This window comes from Leptinotarsa decemlineata, unplaced genomic scaffold (genome assembly GCF_025532065.1).
Source record: "Leptinotarsa decemlineata unplaced genomic scaffold, Ldec_3_MD MMD2_P_RNA_scaffold_4, whole genome shotgun sequence".
Classification (NCBI taxonomy): domain Eukaryota; kingdom Metazoa; phylum Arthropoda; class Insecta; order Coleoptera; family Chrysomelidae; genus Leptinotarsa; species Leptinotarsa decemlineata.
The window spans coordinates 465,059-489,481 of NW_027412531.1; the positions used below are offsets into that span (position 1 = coordinate 465,059).

At 37.3% G+C, this 24,423-nt stretch overlaps 2 protein-coding genes across 4 annotated transcripts in view; one reads left to right on the forward strand and one right to left on the reverse strand.

The window, feature by feature from the left end:
- The window catches only part of LOC111515389 (uncharacterized), an 82,370-nt gene that overhangs the window by 10,805 nt on the left and 47,142 nt on the right, over positions 1–24,423 (reverse strand). For all 3 annotated transcript variants that reach the window (XM_074186625.1, XM_074186622.1, XM_074186623.1), the window contains exon 2: positions 3,754–4,181. In XM_074186625.1, the coding sequence (XP_074042726.1) occupies positions 3,754–4,048 (295 nt within the window). In that variant the 5' untranslated portion in view covers positions 4,049–4,181. The remainder of the gene's footprint in view (positions 1–3,753; positions 4,182–24,423) is intronic.
- LOC141487530 (uncharacterized) lies at positions 12,570–14,867 on the forward strand. The gene is made up of 2 exons (XM_074186621.1): positions 12,570–13,994; positions 14,058–14,867. Exons 1-2 carry the CDS (start codon positions 13,843–13,845, stop codon positions 14,767–14,769), a joined length of 864 nt encoding a protein of 287 aa, XP_074042722.1. The 5' UTR covers positions 12,570–13,842; the 3' UTR covers positions 14,770–14,867.

The window sequence follows — 24,423 nt, forward strand, 5'->3', positions numbered from 1 at the left end:
TTGATAGGTATCGGATGTGGCCCATATAATTCACAATGCTATAAAATCTGCTACGGACGGCCTACCTTTAGATTACGAAAGCATTATTGTAAAAATATATTCATTTTTTATATTTATACGGTTGGAGTTGAAGCTCTAAAGGAATTTTGCGCTGAATCTGAAATAGAACATCACCAAATGCTCGGCTACAGCAAATCTCGCTGGCTTGCGCTGATGGCTGCTTTGGAGAGAATTTTAAAAATGTACCAGTCGTTAAAGAATTATTTTTTGAGTATTAAATAATGTCTCAAATCAATAAACGATTTTTTGGAAGATCCTACATCTGAATTATGGCTTTGTGTTTTACACGCCATGTCAGCTAGTTTTTGCCAAGCTGTTTTGAAGGTTGACGGTCAAACTGTATCGACCATTGACGCTGCAAAAAAAATCAATCAATTCATTCAAAATTTGATTCAGAAAGAAGCCAATCAGTTTCTACCATTTACTGTTCGTAATCTACTATATAAAAATGGATGTTTGTTGGTTGGTTGGTTAGACAAAAGTGTTTTATTCATTTCATCAAAGTGAAAAAAAAAAACTACATGTAATTTGACTTCAGACAACTTCGTGTGAATTTATTTAAATTTCGTATAATAAATTGAATAATATACAGGGTGTCCCTGGACTTCCTCTTTTCCTCTCGGGAATGTATAGATAGGGTCAAAATATCACCAGTACTTCATATAACTTTTTTTCCTAAAAGTCTTCGTAACCAAGTTACGGGCCCTCGAAGTTACAAAATGAAAAATGTTTTTCTTTGATAACTTTTCAAGTGAATATTCAAAATCATCCAAATTTTGGTAATTGACTAAACAAATGAATTCCGTCGATGAGCTTTCATGCAGGAGTCAGTTGTTTTGCTACAAAGTCAGGAACGGACTACCCTCGATGGTCCACACCCCAAAACTTTGAAATGACATATATTTTTCAATATTTTTCAACAAAATAAGGTTACTTGGACAATTTTATGAATAAAAGTACTCGTGTAGAAAGTCGATCGGAGCAACGAGTCTTGATAAAAATGTAGTTCTACTCGACGACATCAAACCCGCTCGTCCACCATTATTTGAAATGAATAATTATCAAAGCAGAAATAATAATGATAACGTTAATTCAACAACATTTATAACAGGAATAATACAAAGTATGCTAAAATGAAGTCGTAAACAAAAAGTACAGTACCTATATGGAAGTTTAAGTCACAATTGTGATAGCAGATATTTTTTCAAAAGAAATATCAAGTTCTGTAGATTCGTGTTGTTTTTAAACTAACAAGCTACTCTACTATGAAATATCGAATTCATTCCATATTTTGTATGTACATAATACGTGTGGAATAATCACGTTTCGTGTTGATCAGTTATCTGAATCTCATGAAACTCAACATTCGAATGTTTCAAATTCTTCTTCACAGCTAAACTGTTGAGGAGTTTCACTGATAATTATAATTTTATGGGAGAAATTCTTTAACACGAATCTAAATTTAGCTGAAAAAACGCACATCGGAAAAAATATTTACTATACTAATAAAAAGCAAACGAATGAACTACAAAAACGGCTGCACATGATCAGGTGAAAAATATCCAGGGAATAATTATGTTCCATTTCTTTCACAGATGTTGACAAAAAACCTTTTAGAAAGTTTTGATAAAAAATGAGAAACTGGAATGCGATTTTGTTTTGTTGAGTGGTGCGTTGTCATATGACTATCATTGTATTGTCAATATTCTATAGGATATTTTGAATTTTTTTTATATGGCCAAACAGTTTACATTCAATGAATTTGCAGATATGCATGTATTTTATGGACGAGCATTTTGTAATGCTGCAGAAGCTCGTCGTCTGTATTCCGAGCATCTTCCCAATCGAACGTTACCGTCAAGAGAAACATTCGAGCGTGTCGATCGCAGCTTGAGGGAGACAGGTATGTAATAATTGATAATTAATTTGAGCACGTTGTTTTATTTCGATATTATTGTAGGTACAGTTTTGCCAAAACGGGGTGGTGAGGGCGCTCCTAGGACTGTACGTACCGTTGTATTGGAGGAAAATATTTTGGAAGCCGTCGCTGATGATCCTTCAATGAGCATCAGAAATCTATCAGAACAGTTCCATACATCGAAGTCCACTATTCATAGAATAATTAGGGAACAACTGCTCCACCCATTTCACATCCAGAAGGTACATGCCATGACACCTCAAGATTTTCCAGCACGACTGGAATATGCCAATTGGTTCATGGATAGGCAAAGAGAGGATATGACTTTTATTAATCGAGTTTTATTCACTGATGAAGCAGGTTTCAGTAGAGATGGAGTTATCAACTCTCATAATCTCCATATATGGGCCGAAGAAAATCCCCATGGGATATTGAAAACCAAACACCAACGGAAATTCAACGTGAATGTTTGGGCTGGTATCATAGGAAACCATCTTATAGGACCATTCGTTCTACAGGACCGATTGAATGGAGAACGTTATTTGGAGTTCATTCAGAACGATTTGAATGGACTTTTGGAACATGTTCCATTGCAAACCCGAAGAGATATGTGGTTTATGCATGATGGCGCTCCTCCTCATTTTAGTTTGATTGTGCGTGACCATCTGAACCATATTTTCCACAATAGATGGATTGGTAGAGGTGGGCCATATTCATGGCCATCGCGGTCTCCGGATTTAAATCCATTGGATTTCTTTCTGTGGGGGCATCTAAGAAGCCTTGTTTACGCTACACCTATTCACACAAGAGATTCATTGTTGAATAGAATAACATTACATTGTGAAGACATACGAAACGACCCTGGAATGCTATTTCAAGTACAGAGAGGGTGTCTTCGCAGACTAAGAAAATGTATAGAGAGAGAAGGTGGTCATATCGAGCAGTTTCTGTAGCGGATTTTTCATTTCTGTTTGCTCTTGAGGCTCTTGAGTTTCGTTAGTTAAACGTGTTTGCATTATAAAAATTCGTTATGAACATTTTACCTATCATTTCCATTTTCCTTAAAAACTAATATTTTTGAATAATGGTAGACATCTCAGGATAAATGTTGTTGAATTAACGTTATCATTATTATTTCTGCTTTGATAATTATTCATTTCAAATAATGGTGGACGAGCGGGTTTGATGTCGTCGAGTGAAACTACATTTTTATCAAGACTCGTTGCTCCGATCGACTTTCCACACGAGTACTTTTATTCATAAAATTGTCCAAGTAACCTTAATTTGTTGAAAAATATTGAAAAATATCTGTCATTTCAAAGTTTTGGGGTGTGGACCATCGGGGGTAGTCCGTTCCTGACTTTGTAGCAAAACAACTGACTCCTGCATGAAAGCTCATCGAAGGAATTCATTTGTTTAGTCAATTACCAAAATTTGGATGATTTTGAATATTCACTTGAAAAGTTATCAAAGAAAAACATTTTTCATTTTGTAACTTCGAGGGCCCGTAACTTGGTTACGAAGACTTTTAGGAAAAAAAGTTATATGAAGTACTGGTGATATTTTGACCCCATCTATACATTCCCGAGAGGAAAAGAGGAAGTCCAGGGACACCCTGTATAAATAAAATAATTTGTGATAGAAACTCAATAATGAAATTCAATACTGGACCTCAATAATGGACCGACACCTATCAGAAAACAACTACTTCCCTGACTGATACCAAGAATGGCGTCGGATTATATCTGACAGGTGAAACTCAAAAATGTTCTTACCTTGGGCCCAACCGGTGACAACATTTCCAAGATAAACAACTCTGTAGGATGGATCTGGCCTCGATATTGTAGCACTGGCATATTTTTTCCACCTGAGACGATTCAGCAAACTTTTGAAGGCTTTTCTTCTTCTATCTTTATAGAAATCTCTGCAGGGCATTTCACTATTCAAAGTTTCTATCGATGGAATTTTTTTCACGTGACCGTTCTCAACTTGCTTTGGTAGAATATCCACGGCGTCTTCGATATCGTATGAACATTGTATTGTCGTCGTGGAACCATTTAGCATCAGCATTATTATGAAGCAATGATGGAAAATTGCACAAATATCATCCGATTAATTGTGAAATGTTTGGGCAATTTCTTCGAATGAATTCGGTCAGTTGTCTCTCACATCATCAATTCTCTTCAGGTTTATTTCCACATTTCTGAAACAAATGACTTACATTGAAATAACTTAGTGATAATGTAAATTTTCACGGCTGGAGAAAATAGCATCAAAGCTATTTTCCAGATTAGTTGGCCATGACTGTAAATGCATGACGCAGTTGCAGACGAAACGTAAGTAGACCTGTAAACAGGGCCGGATTTGGAAAGCTTTAGGGGACTGGGGCCACGAAGGAGTGGAGGTCGCTTAAAAATTGTATAAAAATTGAATTTTCAACTTTCCACTAAGAAAATTCAAAAAATCTAAAGAAAAGGGCAAGCGGGCGAAAATCGACGCGTTCCACAGATAGTGTCGTTCAAAAATTTCCATTCAAGTGATTTCGTCAAGCAGTATTCCAAATTTTGAGCTCGAAGAAGCGAGGAGCCGTAAGGATGACCTGCAGGGTCAACCGTTTTCCGGGTTTTTTCACTTATTTTATTTCTCTTCAACGCATCAGTACAAATTACACAAAAGTGTACAAAAAAGTATGGCCGCTGAAATGTTCGATCAAATTGGAAATTGATAGTAAATGAAAACATACAATTGAATGCAAAGAATCTGAAGCCGCCCCTGACCGATATGTCGGCCAGCGGAAAAACACATGAAATCACCGCAAAAGGAATGCAGTCGGCAACCGTCGACTAAACTCTAGAGTAGTACCGAAACGACTATAGAATTCTAGAACGATTATTACCGATATATAAGGCCGGCTTCCCGTCTAGAGAGGGCAGTTGAGTTCAGAAAGTGAATCTAGCGGTTAAATAAGGAATTCAAATGGTGGAAATAATTTGAGCGTTAGTTGCTAAGTGTTGAATATAGTTTAGTTAGTTTATGATAGTGAAATATTGTTGCAAATATTTTTTTTAAGACAGTCATTTAGTTAATTTGTTATATTATTTTTGTGCAAGTATTCTTAGTAAAGAAGCAAAACAATTTTTGGATGGAAAAACGTATAAGTTGCTGACCCGTCAAAATTTGGATACTTCTTTATCTTAATTGTGAGGCCCCTTCTCCTGTGGAGGCTTCGGGCAGTAGATCCATCTGCTCTCCCCTGAATCCGGTCCTGCCCGTAAACCATGCAAACAAACCCAAAAAATAACCATTATCGAGCCCGAATAAAGCTAGTTGATAATATAAATCGTTCTACAGTGTGTTGAAGCCAAACGGAATGAATTCGTTATTTCGGTTACTGTACATATTTAAAAAAAAACCGAAATACGTCAAATGTAAATTATAATTTGACATTCTTCAACGTAAAAATGCCTCCCAAACCTTCAACCCCTTTCGAATAACAGGTACAACCCCCAATTTTTTAAATGGAAAGTATAGGTTTGTGATATGTTTTTATCGAATTTTGATAACCACATGATTTTAATTTATTTCATCTTAATTGTTGCAATGAACTTGACAGCGATAACATTTTTGAACACGATATATCATGATTTATCACAAGCCTATGCTTCCCATTTAAAAAATTAGGGGTTGTACCTGTCATTCGACAGGGGTTGAGGATAGGGGTAGCATTTTTCCGTTGAAGTATGTCAAATGACAATTTAAATTTGACGGGTTTCGGGATTTTGTTAAAATATACACCGTAACCGAAATAATGAAGTTATTCCATTTGGCTTTTCCACACATTATTTCGCTACTCACTTATCAATGTATAGTAGGTGATTATTTTTATATTTCTATATAATACATGCTATCCCTCCCCTAAGTTAATTGTGAAACAGCCTCGGCTTGGCTTAACTTCGCCCTTTCATTGATTTTTATATCTAATTTTTCTTTATAAACAATGTATGCTTATATATATATATATATATATATATATATATATATATATATATATATATATATATATATATATATATATATATATATATATATATATATATATATCGAACTGACTCAGTTTGAAGAGTACTGTCATCATCTGGCACTCCTCAAACTCATTGAGGAGTGCCAGATGATGACAGTACTACCAACTGTCGAAAGCGCTCGCAGATAATAAATAGAAGATATAAAGCTTCAAACCCTTTTTGTGAAATTCAATATTAAAATACTGAAAATAAAGGAAAATTAGTTACATCATTCAATATATATTGCCTGGCTTCCTGAGCAAGCGTAGTGAGCCAAGAATGACAGCCTTCTGCATCTGTGCGGCTAAGATTTCTGCCTTAGTGCGGCAAGCCGGTATGATTTTGAGATTCGAGAGTAGAGAGAACATCATTCCACCAAGGACACCAATAATCAAAACAACCATCTTGATAGAGTGATCTGGATAGAGTCTGCGGAGTTCGAAGAGAAAATCTCGATATTTTTCTGACGATATTCGTCTCGCCAGGAGCTGAAAACTCCACGACAAATATCGTTATGCTCTGGTGGTCGAGAAGGCTACATCAGGCTTATTAGCTTGCCTGAGCCTGAGGGTGGAGAACAAATAGTTCCGATGAATGCGGCACTTTTCGTTCCACACAACGGATTCAATATCCCCCGGAGCGTAGGGCAACACCAGTGTCTCGTCAATATCGTAAGAGTGTCGTAGATGGTAATATAGCACTCTTAGGGCCGCGTTATGTCTATGTATATAGGCCGAGACCGCATATGCTGGACATGCCGATAGCAAGTGCATTAGGGTCTCGGGCGCCTCGCGGCAGGTCCTGGACCTTGTGTCAGGAACCTCTATACCCATCACGCGACTGCGGTAGACTAAGGTGTTGAAGACACCATCCTGGCAAGCCATGTTGAACCCCTCAGAGAAAAGCGAACGTCAGGCGCTTTGATAAGCCAAGGTCTCCAATGTTATTGAAGAAGACCCCATGCATTGGCTTATCCTTGTGTCTCCGCAGAAGTAAGGTGATCTCTGCGGCTTTTATCTGAGCTTTTTGCTGAACAGGTTCCAACTCGGTGACAGAGTTGTGGTCACCTCGTTCAGTGTCAAAAACTATACCGAGTTCATCAGCTGCCTTAAAGAGAAATGCTCCAATTCCTGCTCTCTCATGGTCACGGACCATGCAAAGAAGGGGATCCGAACTCCTGACGACTTTACAAGCTGCATCCAGCAGCATTCTGTCATGCAGACACTCCAAACTGAAAAGTCCACGGCCTCCCTCTTGTCGAGGAAAGTACAACCGTGGAACGGACGATTTGGGATGCAAACTCCTATAGATGCATCATTTTTCGGGTCTTTACGTCGAGTTGATACAGCTCCTCCCGAGTCCACTTCACTACTCCAAACGAGTAGAGTAAGATAGGAACGGCAAGCATATTTGTTGCAGCAACTTTGTTCTTCCCCGACAGTTCCGATGACCAGATGTGTCGAAGTTTGTGCTGATACTTGCTGCGGAGAGAGTTTTTCACTGCTGTTACCTCTTGTGAGTGGCGTTGTTCCACCCCGAGGTAAGTATACGTCTCTCCGACATCCAGATGGTGTAGGATGCTTCCATCTACGAGCTGCCGTAGTCCCCGCATCGTCCTCTTTTGAGATGGACCATTGCACATTTGTGTATCCCGAATTTCATACCGATAGCATGCGTGTACTCTTCCATCACCCTCAAGGACTGATGGAGATCCTTCTCTCCAGAGGCATAAAGTTTAAGATCATCCATATAAAACAAATGGGAGTAGTTGTTTACAGCTGATTCTCGGCCTCCCCCCACCACTATGACGTATTAATTGCTTTTTTTATTGGTTGTTGTTTGGTGAAGTTTTTTTGTTGTGCAGTGAAGTCAAGGCATTGTGACCTTGAAGTGTCTGGTGCATGGATCGTTCAGATTTTTTTTTCATATGAGATTTTGTGTGTTTATGTGTGTGTGTAGGAGAATGCACGGTACAGGGTTTCATCATGTGCTTGTTTGTCTATGTACAAACATACGTCTGCATACTTCGAAGATCCTCCAAGTAATAAATGCTCCATCGGTGTTAGGGCACCAAGTTAGTAGTGGAGTGACGTCACAGCAATAACCGTTCAACGGCTAGAGAGCGACATGTTCACTCCACGACGTGTGGCAGAGTAATGCGTATTCATCGGTCTGCCCTCACCTCTCCTGAAGCGATGAAGGTTCGCTCTAGCCCCGCTATCGATGGTGACACAACGGCAGCCGAGGACTGTTTGCCTAGCGTCTACCCTCTCCGAGACCGCAACGACCACTGCTTGCTCGTATATCGACATCTGTTATCGCATTCAGTTGGGAGGTAATCTTGGCGCATGTAGTTGAGAAGTGGGGTTGGCTATGACGTCTTGACGGGTCCTATCAGAGTGTATTTAAGAAGCGTACGAGTGTTGGCTATGTCAGTTTACATCAAGTGAGTTAGTGAGAACTATTATATAAAATGTATTCCTGTGACTGTGGTAAATCTTTCACTCGTAGTGATAATCTTCGTCGGCATCAGCTCCAGAGTTGCCAAGGAGGGCCTGCAGTGAAACGGGTGAGAGTGGATAATGCAACACCTATGTATACGTGCAATTGTTGTAATGTGACAATTCCTATGAGCCAAGTGAATTCTCACCGAAGAACCATGAGTCATAAAAATAATGCATGTGTTCAATTGTCTGACGGTGTTCAAATTATAACGAATGCATTCAATTGCCGCATTGCTACATACAGGGTGGAGAGTTCGATTGTAACCAGTGACTACATTTCATTTTTCAATAAGATTAGGCAGAAGGTCATTGAATTACTGGAATCAGCCATCAGGATCCATAAAAGCATCAAGGTGAATATGGAAGTTTTTGGGAATTATATTCTTCAGACTGATGATTCGAGGGACACGAAGTCATTTAATTCCCAAAATAAAATAGTGGACCAATCTTCAGATTTGAATGCTGTTTTTGATGGATTCCGTGATGTAATTGTGGCACAAACGACTGAGTTCCAGGATCGTGACTCAGGTATTTATTTTTTAAAAATTTCAATAAGATTGAATAGTAATATTTTTTTTTTTTTATAATTCAGGTTGGACTTGTGAAAAAATATTGTTTCTCGAGGTCAACATTAATAAATACAGTCCACTGGAAGGACGTTCATATGTGAAGCTGCCTCAATGTATTCAATGGAAGAAAGCTGTTGTGAATGTTCGTAATGAAGATCAATATTGTTTTGCTTGGGCTATAACATCAGCATTATATCCTGCAGATAGTCGAGTGTCCGAACTTACGTCATATCCACATTTTTCCACTGTTTTAGATGTCACAGGTATGGATTTTCCGGTTAAAGTTAATAATAAGAGTATCGAAATATTCGAAGATAGGAATGATATTTCAATTAATGTTTACGGTTTAGAGAGTACATTTGAGAAGGGTAAAATGAAGTATGAAGTGATTGGTCCATTGCGATACTCACAGAGAAGACTCCGGAGACATGTCAATTTGTTGTTTATAACTGATGACTCCGGTAATGGTCACTATTGTTGGATCAAAGATCTTTCAAGATTAGTTTCTAATCAACTATCAGCTCATAGACAGAAAAAATATTTTTGTGACGGATGTTTGATATATTTTTCTGATGAGAGATTGCTTTTACGTCATAATATGTATGATTGTAATCACATTAGTACCACAACACCAACTACTAATTTAAAGATCAATAAATATGGTAGAATGGTTGCGGAAAATAAACTAATGTTTGAAAACTTTGAGAGGCAAATGAGGGTGCCATTTGTAGTGTATGCTGATTTTGAATCAGTGCTTAAACCGATTCATGTGAATGAGCCAAATCCTGGAAGTTCATACACGATTAAAACATTCAAACATGCCCCATATTCATTTGCTTATTTGATAAAGTGTTCATATAATGATGATTTGACAAAATTTGTTACATATAGGGGTGTAGATGCAGCTCAGAAATTTGTGAGTAGCATTGAAGATGATTTGAAAGAGATACATGAAAATCATCTCAGAAACCCTAAACCAATGGATACACAAACTGTCGAAGAAGAAGAACAGTTTGTTGCAGCCAGAACTTGTGGTATATGTAATAAAGCATTTACTGATGGTGACGTCAAAGTAAGAGATCATTGTCATGTCACAGGAAAGAAAAGATCACATGCCGCTCACTCGAAATGTAATTTAAATTTCAAAATACCAAACTTCATACCTATCATTTTTCATAATTTAAGTGGTTATGATTGTCATTTATTCATAAAAGAATTGTATAGGAATAAAGAGAAAGTTGATGTTATCCCGCAAACTAAAGAGAAATATATATCTTTCACGAAGCATCTCTTTACACACAGCTATACCGATAAAGATGGTGTGGTTAGGAAGAATTATCTCAAAATGAGATTTATCGATAGTTATAAATTTATGACTAATTCGTTGGAGAAGTTGGGTGCAAACTTGACCTCCGATCAATGTTTGGAGATGCACAAACATTTCCCACAAATTGAGAAATTCAATTTGATGAGACAGAAAGGTGTATTTCCATATAGTTTTGTTGATGACATTGACAAATTGAATTATCCATTACTTCCGACAAAAAATCAGTTTTATGACACACTCAATTGTGAACATATATCGGAAACTGATTATGATAGGGCTAGAAAAGTTTGGAATTTATTCGAGTGTCAGAATTTGGGGGAATACTCTGATTTGTATTTGAAGTCGGATGTATTGCTACTATGTGATATTTTTGAAAACTTCCGCACCACAAGTTTAGAGATATATAACTTAGATCCGGCACAATATTACACTGCACCTGGATTATCATGGGATGCCATGTTGAAGTTCACTAATGTTGAATTGGAATTACTAACTGACATTGATATGATTCACTTTTTTCAAAAAGGTATACGAGGTGGAATTAGTCAATGTAGCGAGAGGAAACATATAGCAAATAATAGATTTTTACCCAATTATAATCCCAACGAACCTTCCACATTCATTACATATTTAGATGCAACAAATCTATACGGTCACAGTATGTCACAACCTCTACCAACAAGTGAATTTACATGGTTGACACCAAATGAAATTCTTAATCTCGATGTGATGGATGTGAGTACTGATAGTCCGTATGGGTATGTATTTGAAGTGGACATTCATTATCCACAAGAGTTGCATGATAAACATTCTGACCTTCCATTTTTAGTCGAAAAAATAATACCACCTCGTACACAATCGAAAATTCCCAAATTAATTCCAAATTTGAATGATAAAAGAAAATATATTGTTCATTATAGGAATCTACAGCAAGCTGTCAAAAATGGATTGATTGTAATGAATACACATAGAGTATTGAAATTCAAACAATCATGCTGGATGAAACCCTATATAGATCTTAATACTGAAATGCGTAATAGGTCTAACAACAAATCTGTTAAAGATTTCTATAAACTAATGAATAATGCGGTGTATGGAAAGACAATGGAGAATGTAGATAATCGAATTGATGTTAGACTCGTTACACATTGGGAAAATATAAAGAAAAATATAGGTGCCAGCACTCTCATAGCCAAACCAAATTTCAAAAATTGTTCAATTTTCACTGATAATTTCGTTGCCATTCAATTGGGTAGAGTGAAGGTTCATTACGATAAACCATTATATTTGGGATTTTCCATATTAGAATTATCTAAAACAGTCATGTATGACTTTTTCTATGGATGCATCAAACAACACTTTGATGAAAATGTCTCTTTACTTTACACAGATACCGACTCGCTCATTCTTAAAGTAAACACAGAAAATTTTTATGAATTCATAAAAACTAACATAAGTAGATTTGATACATCCAATTACAGTATAGTTAACCAATTCAATATTCCAGTAACAAGTTCAGTCTTGGGTAACTTCAAAGATGAATTTCCAAATGATCCAATCATGAGTTTTTATGGTACAGGTGCTAAAGCATATTATGTGAAATCTGTTGATGGTGAATTTAAGAAAGCCAAAGGGGTTAAACGATCTGTAATAAAGAATGAATTGACATGCGAAGATTATCAAAAAATCGTCGAACAAGGTGGTATGATATTCAGAAAGATGAATTCATTTAGAAGCGTGTTACATGATATGTATACTGAATTAAAAAATAAAGTTGCATTATCATATCACGATGATAAACGATTTATCATTCCGAATACTACCCACACTCTTCCTTGGGGTCATAATGATATTGAATTTTATGAAAACGATCCAAATGAGAACATTCGTTGGATAAGTAATATTATTCAACAATCACAATCTCAGGAGACTCCATTGGATCAATTGATTAATTTATTATCTGCCGAGATCAATGATTGAAATATCATTCAATATCTTCAAAACCGGAAAATTCAATATTGATATTTATGTAGCCATTTATAATTAATAATATATGATAGAAGTAATGTGATATTAATGTATTATGTATGTATGTATATGTATTACTGTAATGAATATAAAATGATTAAAATTTTATTTGTATTATTTCTATTTCCCTAATCAATTACTGCAATATATAGTATAATGTAAATGACAGAAATATCAGTTTGAAGAGAATCATCGTAGAGTGCACAATGTCTAAAACAATCGATAAGTTTGGTAGAAAAAGAAAATGGGGTGGTAATGTCATTCGAGGTCCTCCTGGGAATGGTTTTAAATTAACAAAAGATGGTCATTATGACATGCAAAGGAAAATATTGAAAAATACAAGTGAACCAATTGACAAGAGTGATTGTGTAACTGTATCATATCTTGAGGGGGAAATTAATGGAGCAAAGGAAGTTATACTTCTAGCCCTACAAGCTGCAATACAATCCACAATAGGCAATATTGCTCGGGACGCCCGGCAAGCATTTAACGATAAAATTGCAGAGGCTCGGATAACTTTCACTCGTAAATTTGACAAACTTACAAGTGATGTAGACATAAAAATGTCTGACATAACAGCGTCTACAAATAAAAAATTTGATGCTATGTCAAACATAACAGGGACTACAATGAAAAAGTATGATGTACTGGAACAGAGAGTTGAAGTATTGGAGAAAAACCATAAAGAAGTTTTGGAGAGAAACTATAAAGTCAGGCCATCATCATCAGGTGGACTGGGATATCCAGGACTGAACATTAATCCAAATCATAGAATAATACAACCAAAACCAAAACCAACTGATGATGTATTAATGGAACCAACATGGTGAATGTATTCCCTCGTTAGGTTAGGTTAATAGCTACGTTAGGTTAGCTGCATACTTACGTTAGGTTAGGTGTTAGGTTAGTATTCCCTCGTTAGGTTAGGTTAATAGTTACTGTAGGTTAGGTTAGGTTAGGTTAGGTTAGGTTAGGTTAGGTTAGGTTAGGTTAGGTGTTCGGTTGCATAGCGGTAGGTTAGCGTACTAGGTTAGGTTACGTTAATACGTTAATACGTTAGGTTAGGTGTTCGGTTGCATATTATGTTACGAACGCGCGCGCGAAGAGGGCGTAGATGTCTCTCCAGATGTCCCGCCTACCTGGGGCCGGAGGCCCCACCCACCTGGGCGGAGCCCAGGCAGTGGGCGGGGCCCGTTAGGGCCACGCCCCCCCCCCCCCCCCCCCCCCCCCCCCCCCCCCGTCGCCACCAACTTTTCGGATACCCCGCCCCTTTCCGAAGCCCCGCCCCCTTTCCGAAGCCCCGCCCCTCCCCTCCCCGAAGCCCCGCCCCCCGACTCCCAACATTTGCGCATGTACACCCCTACCCTCATCGCGCATGTGCGCTCCCACCATTTTCCCACCGCTCACGCATCGAAGTCGATACCCTCCGGAGAGCACTCCACAACATTCAGTTCGAGAAGTCATCTCATCGAGAGCAGTCCACTCCACAACAAGGCAGTACGTTCCAACGACCAACTTGATATTTGAGTAAGTAAATTAGGAATGTTATTTTTTATATCAACTAACTTTGTATTATTTCTTCTTTTTCAGAATGGCAACCAATACACAGGAGGTGAATAATGCTGTGGCGTCTATTCTGCCGGTGTCCGCTGACCAGGAGGAGGCAGCATCTTCGAGAGCGGTGACGGTTGACCAGCCAACCACTTCGCGTTCGCGAGTTAGGTGCAGATCTTCTAGCCCTGACTTATTCGAGGAGGAGGAGGAAGTCAGGGCTGTGAAGAAGGTTTGCCAACGACCTGCAGCAAAGGTTGGTCCTATTTCAAAGTACCGAGCTACTTGCAATAGGACTAATCCTTATGCAGGTAGTTTTTCGACCTCTCGTAAGAGGGCCTCCACACCAGCAGCAGCACCAGCAGCAGTGGAAATTCCGAGGAGTCCTTCTCCGGAGTTGGTGATATTGTCGCCGTTGGTGACGCGACTACCACCGCTGCCAGCGACACCGGCGGATCCTGAGGTGTTGGTGCCACAGCCTATCGGAGAGGTTAGTGAAAAGATGAGTGTTTTTCTGCAGAGATGCAAGAAAGCAGAACGAGCTGCCCGATCTAGCGAGGCCGAGTTGGTTACCATGAAGCGACAAATGGCTGAAATGGATAACCGACGGAGGGAACTCCAAAAGGAAATGGCCGAAATAGATCGGAATTATGCATCTCTGCAGGAAAGGTGTAAAGCAAAGACCTCTTCGATAGAGCTGTACAAAAAAGTAGTGACAGTTATGGACACTCTTTTTGTAGATGAAGTGTAAATGTAAGATTAGTTTTAGGTTAGTTAGGAGTATTTAATTATGGTAGTTTTAAGTTTATATTTGTTAAGTTTATATTGAATAAAGGAAAAGGAAGTGAAATAAAGGGTGTACACTGTTTTTTGGTTTGGTACACATTGAACAATGCGATGGTTGGAGCATTTTTCTTCACTTCCTCTTATTATCATTATTATTTTTTTATTTCAATTCCAAGTTCTTCTAGACAAATACCTCACATCAATTTTTGTGTTCTCTAATCACTTGTAAATAATTTCATGTGAAGAAAATTTAAAAAATAAAAAAATAGACATGTTTCATAGTGAAATCGACAAGTATATTTCATTTGTATTTTATCCATTCAAGTATCTCTTTCATTGAATATGTCTTATGTCACTTTGCAATTTACCCCTACTCATTGAATATGTCTTATGTCACACTACAATTTACCCCTACTCAATGTTCCACTCCTCTCCCACTCCCTCTCGAAAGTATAAAAGTAGAAATCATCTGATGAAACATTCAGTTGATCAGCTAGCATCGAGATGGAACCCGATTCAACCTCCGAACCCTATAGCTGCCCGGATCAGGGGTACAACTTCAATTACTGGGATAACAGCCAGGTACAGGTTGTCTCTTCCACCACGGAACCCCACAGTCCGCCATACGAATACCGGGATCACGACATCAGGATGCAAGTTCAGCATGTCACTGGCAGTGACGAAGGACACTTGGATGACTCGGAATATCCAGATCCTGACGGATGGTGGGACCCTGCTTATGATGACATTGTCCCAATGAGTAGCGACGACGACGATGATGACGACGACGACTCTGGTGATGATGCTGATGACGAGCTTGACGTTAGACGTCCTCCACCATCCCCTATCCTCATCGAGGATAGTCCTCCGCCATCCCCAATCCTAATCGATGATGATGTCCTCAATTCCGATGATGACATATAATCATCTACTCGTCCATCATTTCCTTTCCTTTCCTTCCACGGAGTACACACTTTTTGGTTGGTGTACACGAGGCACTGCGAGGCTGGGGCAGTGTCTTCCTCCCTTCCTCTCCCTCTTATTAGTTTTTTTTCCATAATAATCACTAGAATTTCTCCTAATAATCGCTCAGAGTTTCATTCTTGATGTTTTCGAATCTCAAACACTGTTCTACATTTCACCCCCTCCATTTCATTTCTTCCAATATAAATATAGCAACAATCCCAGTTCTATATCATTCTTCCACAATGTCGAGTACAGGACCCATCCAAGTACATGAAATAGATTCAACGTCTGATCATTTGAGTACAACCTTCGCTCAATTTCTGCAGCGAATCTATGATCTTCCTGATGATTTCGCAGAACGAGTGGAACAAGGTATTCAGGACGACATAGATGCTGTTGACGATAATAATGCGGATGATGTGATTAGTATATCATCTGATTCAGCTGATTATGACGACGACGACATCATGAGTATATCATCTGATTCAGATGACTACTATGAGGATGATATCATTAGTATATCATCTGATTCAGATGACGATACCATAATTATTGTTTCTGATGATGAGGAGCGTTAGTCCATATCATTGCATGGATTAATAAAAAAATAACAGCCCTTTTCAGGGCTACAATTAAAGACTGAAACAATAAAAAAAATAGCTCTTTTCAGAGCTACCATTATACTTTCAAACAGAAACAGATTCATACCATTGTTAACATTATGTTAACATTATAATCTCAAACGAAATATATGTATGTGAAAGTATTCATCATTATATGCATATGAATGATTGACAAATGCCAACTTCAACTTTCATTTAAAGTAGTACTCATCATATGCATAGATATTCAATGACTATCAAATTCCAAATTTCGACTTTTCAGTCAAAGTAGTAATTTATTTGTCATATAATGTATAGATATTCAAAGACTAACAAATTTCCAACTTAGACTTTTATTAATCAAAGTATTCATTTGTCACATAATCTATGAATACTAATACAACTAACTACTGTTTGTGTGAATAATGTAGCCCTGAAAAGGGCTGTTGTTTTTTTTTTGACCAGTAGGTCCACGGTTATTGTGCCACAGGTTGGACATTATTACATATAATACATGTAGATACTCGGGTGAAGTTTGTTAGTGGCCTCTCGCAAGCTTCACACCAATTCTGTCCCATTTCCATAATTGAGACAGTGTTGTGGGTGTTGACATGGGCATACCACCCTCCATTATTGTTTCTATGCGAATAAAACCGAAAGCAGCACCAACATAGTTTTTTGTTCTCTCCATCTATTGTGCTGATCAATACGTATGCATCCAATGCACAATACAAATCCAAGGGATCTTCCAGTGTCTCACTGACATTGAGTGTTCGCATACCGATCCTCATAGCACCATCACCTTCAGTTGTGTCAGCTTCTATCCCTTCATCATCTCCTTCTTCATCCATGACCCTCTCAAACTCCATCACGTCATCATCTTCGTCGCTTTGGTTGGCCTCGTTTTCAACTTCGTCTATCTCATCTTCATCGACTCCAACATCTTCTGCTTCAACTATTACTTCCTCTAGCGGAACATTGACATCCTCATCATCTGATTCGTCTATCCAATTGTTTTCATCAACAGCAGCTATTCTATTTAATGCAGCATTTATTTTTGCAGAATTCATCTTGTTGTTGTTTGCTCACAGTTGTAGAGAGTGAATGAATGAACTCTAGGTTTGCAAGTCAACTTATATAGGAGGTGATGCGACTCCCACTTGACTCGTTTAGAGTGGAATAGTAGGAGAAGTTATCCCACTATACTTCCACATGATGTTGATTTGTATAAATAGAGATCGTAGGTATAGGAGAGAGCATTCAGAGTTTCTGTAAGTCATCTCTTTATATTTCTAATCGAATTAGTAAAATGCCGTTTCCAAAAGAGTGGAATGAAAAACCAAAAGTGTGTGTCTACCCAATGATGATTGCAGGGGCTATTGTGTGCTACTTTTGTCAAATAAGTAGACCTAAGGATTCAATCAATCCATGTACTGGTATGTGTAGTGATTGCGTGTTGCGGATTCAACTATCGCCTCCTTCTCATCCACCGAAGCGAACAAAATCGGATTATCGTCAACAACAGTTACAGTGTCTGAAGTGTTCCGAACCTATAATATTTAACAATATAGGTATCTGTAGAAATATTTGTGGTATCTGTGCTGCCGTTCCAACTCCACTGCAACGTTGTTTGCGTTGTGATACATATTCCATGAATTGTTGGAATCATGTATGCAATGCATGTAGAAGTACTTGGGATCTGTGTGAGAAGGTTGGTCAACTCTACCCCAATAGGAGAATCCATTTTTTTCAATGTTGGTGTTTGACGCACGAGCAACAACTATTGAGGAATAGAGTCAAAGAACGTTCCACATCCACAGAGACATATTAACATTTTTCATTTTTTATTATCGTTATTGTCCTCTATTATTAATAAATATATATATATTTTGAATTTATTTGTATTATTTTCTAACATTTAAAAATACATGCATGCAACACAAAGTTTTCCTCTTAAATGACAAAGATTGTTACATGCGTGAATAGTTTAGTGAGAGAGCGCATGTGCCAGTTGATGAAAGAGCGCATGCGCTAGTTTATTTTCTTCTATAAATGGTGAGGTCTCAGTAACATCATCACCTTTCCTATCCACATTCTATTGCTATCACATATCATTCCTCAGACCTTAATAATCATGAGCTCTATGCCGCTATTGATTGCTGAAGATGGTTCACCACTTGTTGATATCGATCAGACTGATTTTGAAAATATTCCAGTATTACATTTATCGAGTCAAGATTCGATAAATGATTTTGATATTAACGACTTCGTTAACTTTGCAGATGTGCCAGAACCAAATGAGCAAATTATTATTGAAAATCCGATCGTTTCGCAATTATCATCACTCAAACACTCTTCATCTACCCTTCCTCTTGGTGTTGATAAGAAATCTAGAACAATCAAGAGGAAGGTTACTAAGGCATCTTCATCGATTGTCACTGACTTTAAAGAAAAGAAAGAATCCAAAAGTGTTGTGCGACAGAAAAAACCCGCAACGAAAAGTGACAGATCGAAGAGGAAGCCAAAAGGTACTCCTAAAGAAATGAAGAGTGATTTGAAAGCTGAACCGCTATCTTCTTTCAGCCCCCTCCATCGGTTTGGGGAAATGAAAAGGAAAGCAAAATGCCGTCTTGTAAAGGCACAGATGACTATTGCTGAACTTGAAAAGAGTGAGCGAGCTATTAATGCTAATAATGAAACTCTTGAAGCATTAGATGCCAAGATTGCATTAGCGAAGGTTGAATTGGCTAGAATGTCTAAAGATGCTGATGAACTCCGTTCAAAAATTGGTAAAGATAAGCAATTCCATCAACGTTCGAGAATGCAAGCTCAGGCTGAGCTTGAGGAGTCGACTAAGCTTTATGAGACAGCATTATCAGTGAGAGATAATTGGCAAAAAGAGTTGGATACTGCATTTCAAAGTGACGGCGATTAGTTTTGGGAATGATAATGTGTTTTCAATATCGTGAGTTGAAAAATATAAGCGGGAATGGAGTATACAATTAATTTGGTTTGGTATACACAGAACATTGCGAATGGCTGGGGCAATGTTTACCGCTGCAATATTTTTCAGTTCACATACTTATAATTGAAATGAAAACAATAATGAACTTTAATATTACTTTATTCATAAAAGTCACTATTATATACATTTAAACCATATTTGATTCATCAATCCAAGAATTTTGTTCGCTAGGAAGGCCTAACCACTTTACATATACTTTATTTTTTCTTCTCTTCAACACCTTCTCAATCAGATATACGTCAGGATTCTCGGTTCGTAATAACTCTTCTTCGTAAAAACATCCTCTAATCGGCTGTTCATTCATATCTTCAAGATTATAAGTCGTTGGGATGGTTTTATTAATTTTAACAATCTTGAATAGCTCCGTGGTAAAATTCGCAGTGTAAGACTTTTCAAAAATATGTTTGTATTTACTTATACGTACAATATCATTTAATTGGAATTTGGGTTTACTTTGTCTTCCTCCAATTCCATTGATACCCTTGAATTTTAATTTTGTTGTTGAATCAACATTGATGGGTGCCATACCTATTGTACGATGAACTTTATTATTATATCTACTAGTTATAATTGGAAGAATATCAAGCCATTTGTGGTGACCTCTCATCGAAAATTCCTTGTAGAGCCATGCCTTTATTGTACGAATCACTCTTTCTGCTATAGCTGCCTTCTTTGTGCTAAATGTTGAATAATGATTGATATTATATTCTCGCATGAGAGATGAGAAGCTTTTATTGAAAAATTCTTTCCCTTGATCGCTTTGTATGTGTTTGGGGGAGTATTTGGCTTCTTTCAGTACATGTTTCATTGCATTAGTTACTGTACTACCTGTTTTATCTTTAACTGCTACAGTCCACAGATATTTGGAGTAACAATCTATCACTACAAGTATATATCGGTATCCTTCATTACTTTTTGCATAAGGTTGCAGTTCAGCTAAATCTATTTGCCATAGATCTGCAAAACCTTTGATGGTGGTTATTCTTCTACGAAAATTACGTCTTGCAGGTTTATGTAATTCATTAACAACTTGTCGTTTGACATCACTTATTTCATTAGTCATTCTATTTCAATATGATTAAAGAGAAAAGGTGATAATGTTACTGCATTGAATGATGATGTGACAGTGATCATTACATGTGAATATGTTAATATATTATACCTTCTTCACGTAATTCTTCAATTATTGAAATTATTTCATTATCATGTCCGGTATGTCCGGCTGACTTTGAAGCTACCAATAGTCGTAGGCGAGCAACTAACTCTTTCGGTGAATTCCAGTACACATAATTCACAGGTTTAGAATTATATATTTTCTCCATTTTCACTCGTTTGAGTGCTCCACCAATTTTACTTCTACTTCTTATTGGATATTGTCGTGAGTCTAATAGAGGTTTGATAACTTCACGAAATTTTTTAGAATTTGTATTTTTAAAACCATTCTTCAGATGATATTGTTTATATGGAGCATTCGTTATTTTCAATATTTTGGAATATACTTGACGAGTTTCTTCATTATCAACATCTTGTGGATTCTTCAAAAAAATCATATCATACAATTCTGGACTACCTGCGCATTCATATTTTTTCACTTTATTAGCATCCCAAAATGAAATGTTTCCATCTTTGAAATTTACCACTAGACTTCCCATTTTCAGCTTTTGTGTAATTGGATCCATACGTACGCCAAATGTTCCATCATATGCTGGATTTCTAGATTTTATATTATTCAAATGTTTCATCAAAACATCTTCACCACTTTCATTCATAACAGGTGAGATGTCAGGATCCGAGGAATCGATGTGGGACGATGATGGTGTTTCGAATAGAGTTGTTCTCATATCGTCTTGAAGTGTGCTCGTGTCACTATTCACAGATGATACACTACCAAAAGATTGTTTTCTTCCTATTGGAGTACTCATGGGATAATTTGAAGTAGATTGAACAGTTCCATGATTTGGTGATAACACTGGTGATTTAGAAGTAGCGTTTGATGATAAAACATTCAATGGTTTCATTATGGGCTCATACAATCTTTCAAGTGTCGTACGATTTTCAATATTATCATTCTTGATAGAGTTGAATTTCTGCCTGACAGCTTCTGTTGTCTCTACTAGTTGACGTTTCAAATTTATTTCATTGTTTTTATTTTCAGGATCTTTTTTTGTATTCATAATGCCCTTTTTTTTGAATTAAAGCTTAATTCGTTGGTGAAGTGACCACTACAATATTCAGTGATCGAATAAGTTCCAAAAACAAGATCATGGGTATATAAAACTATCGAATCCTTTGCGATATCTACCTTCATCTATTTTTCTATCCTTATCAATGACTAGAAATCCATATTGGTCCTCCCAGCATTTAACACACATCAATTGGAATTGTTTGAATGTTACATCGGGTGAAACATGATCTGAATAAATGTGATGTAAATTCGTCTCATCTTGTTTGAACATTATAATGAAATTGGTATTGTCACGCACTAACTGTTTGGGTACCCGTGAATATGTCTGTGCTAGATAAAAACAATCAACATCCTTATGACGTCCCATACAGAAATATGATCTAATAATATCTTGCTTTTCACATATTACATCATCGAAAATGAAAACAGAATTAGGCTTAGCGTCGGAGGGTTCCACTATTTCTGCATTATTGCTGAATGTATAAAAACCTAATCCTTTTATAGGTTCCAAAACACTTCGCAAGTACTGATATTTAGGTTGATTGAGTGATTTCGAATAGAGATACACATTTCTAAATCTCAGTCCTTGTGGATGTGTTAATAGTGATATCATTGCATTCGTCTTTCCACAATTTGAAGGTCCTATAATGAGTCCTCGAACTGATGATGGAAGTAGTGGACCATGTCTGAATACCCTTTGTCCATTCAATCCACAACCAAATTTCTCATCTAGATTATCTACAGCAAACTTTTCTTTCTGTTTTACAATGCGCATCGTGCCGTGGTTGGAGACTATATAAATGTTATTAGCTTATTCATTTCAATGTGTACCATCAAACGATACGGACGTATTGAAAGTGATCGTAAAATTAAAAGAGGTTGTGGTTTTGTTAATGATTTAATAAACAAACTTCCTTTCGAATTACATCTACCGGAGGTTATCAATACTGTGGACCGGGTACAAAATTGAAACAACGTTTAGCTCGTAACGACCCTGGAATCAATAAATTAGATATTGAATGCAAAAAACACGATATTCAATATTCTAAGCATCCATCCGATCTTGCAGCAAGACATTTAGCCGACAAAGAACTTGAATACAGCGCTTGGGATAGGGTTAAATCGAAGGACGCGAGTATTGGGGAAAGAGCAGCTGCATTACTTGTCACCAACATTATGAAAGCGAAAAGACATATGGGCATGGGTTGTAGTACCAATAAGAAAAAATGTAAGAGGAAACAAACGAAGAAAAATAAAATTAAAAAAGTTGCATTTGGTGCTGGGATAGTCCATAAAGTGCGAAATGTATTGAAGAAAGCTGGTGGGAATCAATTTGTGACGAATAATAGCAAAAAAGCTATCACTGTGGCATTGCAGGCGGCACGTAAATACCTTAAAGCTGCCGGTGGAAAGAAGAAAATCCGCACACCACGCATAATTCCTGTTCCCAAGATCGGTGGACTTTTACCATTGATACCAATTTTTGCTGGACTATCCGCACTAGGAAGTTTGGCGGGAGCTGCTGCTGGTATTACCAAGGCCGTGAATTCGGCAAAAGCCAGCAGAGCGGCTTTAATGGAAGCCAATCGTCACAATAAAACCATGGAGGCTGTAGCATTAGGCAAACGCGGAAGTGGAATATATCTCAAACCATACCGTAAAGGTTTAGGACTATATTTAAAACCATACAAAGCCACAAACAAAACAAAAAACTAATTGAACCCCTACCTCAGAGGCCTCTTACTGATCTCGATCTCAGTTATTATGCACAAAAAATGAAAATTCCACATTTTCGTGGTGTTTTTATGCGTGATAGATTACCATCTTCAGGTCCAAAACAAAACGAGACAGCTATTGTTAATTTAGATGGAATAAGTGGACCAGGAACACATTGGGTGGCATATAAAAAATGTGGGAAAGAAGTCACATATTTCGATAGTTTTGGAGATCTACCCCCACCATTGGAATTGACTCGATTCTTTCGAAAATGTTCGAATGTAAAAATCAAATATAACTATGATCGACAACAGAAATTTAATACAGTTCTCTGTGGTCACTTGTGCTTGCAGTTTCTCTCTAAATAATTTTCCAAATAAAAATGGATTCAACACCAAAACTGGATCGGGAGGCTATCAAGGGAATGGGGTTTTCACTTAGAATGTTTTCAAAATATGGTACCTTGAAAAAAATGGATAAAGTGATGCTTGCAAATATGCCTAAGGAAGTGATACTTGCATGTGTTGCACATGAGATTGCATATGTTTGGGAAAAGTTGCCTAAGCATCTGCAAGATGACATCGATATAATGAAACATAGATATTGTTATGAGCACCACCACCACGATCAAAATTCAGAATCGGATGTTAATGACGGTCCTATACCTCGGAAATCTATGTGTTGTATTTGTAATATAGAGGATGTGAATATTGGTATCAATAAAAATGATACTTATTACAATACAACACCTTCCAAAAAGTGTAAATTGTCTCAAATGTGCTGTTGCTGTGTACAATAATAAATTGAAATGTGTTTCAAAATATTCATCAGTCATGTCACGAAAGTTCGAGCTACAAGCTGTCGGGACAAGTGTCTTGAGTGCGGATTTTTTTCCACCAATTGAATTGGATAGGAACAGTCGTTATGGATTAGGACTTTTGGGATTCTATGGATGCAATACAATCAATAATATAACTGAAGCTAATAACTTAGTTAGTTTTAGAATCAGTAATGACAACTCATCGATACCCCAAAAGTTGACAATTGAAATTCCATGTGGTGCTTATGAAATAGAAGAGATCAATGCCGTCATACAGAAACATATCATGTTCAGATTGTTTCATG

Excerpts from the sequence above, each read along its gene's own strand:
- LOC141487530 (XM_074186621.1), top strand. The coding sequence starts at position 13,843 with ATGTGCGCTCCCACCATTTTCCCACCGCTCACGCATCGAAGTCGATAC. Across the intron at positions 13,995-14,057 it reads ACGACCAACTTGATATTTGA|AATGGCAACCAATACACAGG; the intron begins GTAAGTAAATTA and ends CTTCTTTTTCAG.